General features: G+C 39.8%; 1 protein-coding gene across 1 annotated transcript in view; it reads left to right on the top strand.

Annotated features, from left to right (window-relative positions):
* Nucleotides 1-1,069, top strand: part of FBXL17 (F-box and leucine-rich repeat protein 17) — a gene marked incomplete at its 5' end in the record, with an annotated part of 389,687 nt that extends 388,618 nt beyond the window's left edge. Inside the window, one exon of the mRNA XM_010843793.1 lies at nucleotides 65-1,069. Coding sequence (XP_010842095.1) covers nucleotides 65-141 — 77 coding nt within the window. The remainder of the gene's footprint in view (nucleotides 1-64) is intronic.
* Nucleotides 1,070-1,570: the final 501 nt, after the last annotated feature.

A 1,570-nucleotide genomic window follows, 5' to 3' on the forward strand; every position in this document is an offset into this window, starting at 1 on the left:
TAAAAAGGATGCTTTGTTTTGCTATTTCTGCAATGTAGTTGTGTTTTTCTCCACCTAATTCCAGAGTTTCTGCAACAGTGTCCCTCCGTGTTACGCTGTCTGAGGTCAGGGAAGAAACAGTTTTGGATTTGGACTGTGTAGCAGAGTCATCAGAGACACTTGAGGGTGTTCTTGAAGTGGCCAGTGTTCTCTTGTTCACGCTGAGCCCGAGTCACAGGCCCAGAGACGGGGAAAGCTTCTGTCTGTCCACAGGTAATTCCCATGTGAAAATCGGGAGCTGAAGGGTTATGTTACAGCAGATGATAAAATCCTTCAAGCAAACATTCAGCTGACAAAAATGTTATTGTATGTTCTCTCTTGAAAGCTTTAAGATATGCTTGGGTTAATTAGATTTCCAAATATGCAAATATGCCCTGGTGAGTTTTTTTCTGAAATGCACCATTTTAAAATTATGTAGCTTGGCATTAGTGTTCAAAATACTGAATTGTAAGACTTAGCTTGAATAGCTTACTAACATATCATATAAATTCATAATTGATCAAACCCATTTATTCCCCACTGTCCACATTATACTGTTCAAATTGGGTTAGAAAGTTTTATGGAAATTAGGTTCTCTTGCATGCTTTGGGGGCAGATCAAGGCGTAGTTTAAATTACAGCAGTAGTTCTTCAAAAAGTGCCAATTCACTTGTCTGATATCAGTGTTTCCACTGTGCTCAGTTTAGGGAACAAAGGTTTCCGGAGTCCAGAAACTGTGGATCACCTGAAGGAAATTAGAACACAAACTTTGATCTTAAGGGGAAAAAATACTTTAGCAAATACATCTGAAATGATTTCATTTTGCTCACCTGCTTGTGCCAGCTAATAATTCTAAGATTTCAGCTTCTAAATAGTTTTTTTTTTTTTAATTAGATTTTCTTTTAGAAATGTCATCTATTTGGGCATTCTTTATAATCAGATTTCTGGTTACCTGAAATGTTTGATCTGTGCTGGTTAAAAAACAATCATTTTGGGGGGGAAAGTGAAAGTGAAGTCGCTCAGTTGTGTCCGACTCTGCGACCCCTGGACTGTAGCCTACCAGGCTCCTCTGTCCATGGGATCGTACAGAGTCGGACACGACTGAAGTGACTTAGCAGCAGCAGGTAGGAAACATTTTAAGTTTTGTAGGCCAGGTACTCTCTACTGCCCCTCAGCTGCCCCTGCTTTACGAAGGCAGTCTTGGCGAATCGTTAGTGAAACGACCAGAACTGATTTCCAGTGAGACTTTGTCGTTGTATCAGCAGTGGTTGAATTTGGCTTCCAGGCTGTGGTTTGACAACCTCTGACCTCAACTACTGTCTTTCTCTAGTAATTTATTAGAAGTTCATTATTGTTATTTCTTGGTGTTCTGGTGTTCTTCTATTTCCTTCCTTCAGCAGCATCGCACCCTTTTCTGTTTATTGCTTTTGATGTGGCTTGGCCTACATTAAAAAAAAAACTAGCTTGTTAGATTTGTACCTAAAATAAGAATCATTAGACAAGGGATGGGCAAAAGGCTTTCTAGTAAAGACGGCGCAGGGTACATTTACTCT

Source organism: Bison bison, unplaced genomic scaffold (assembly GCF_000754665.1).
Source record: "Bison bison bison isolate TAMUID 2011002044 unplaced genomic scaffold, Bison_UMD1.0 scf7180017864189, whole genome shotgun sequence".
NCBI lineage: Eukaryota > Metazoa > Chordata > Mammalia > Artiodactyla > Bovidae > Bison > Bison bison.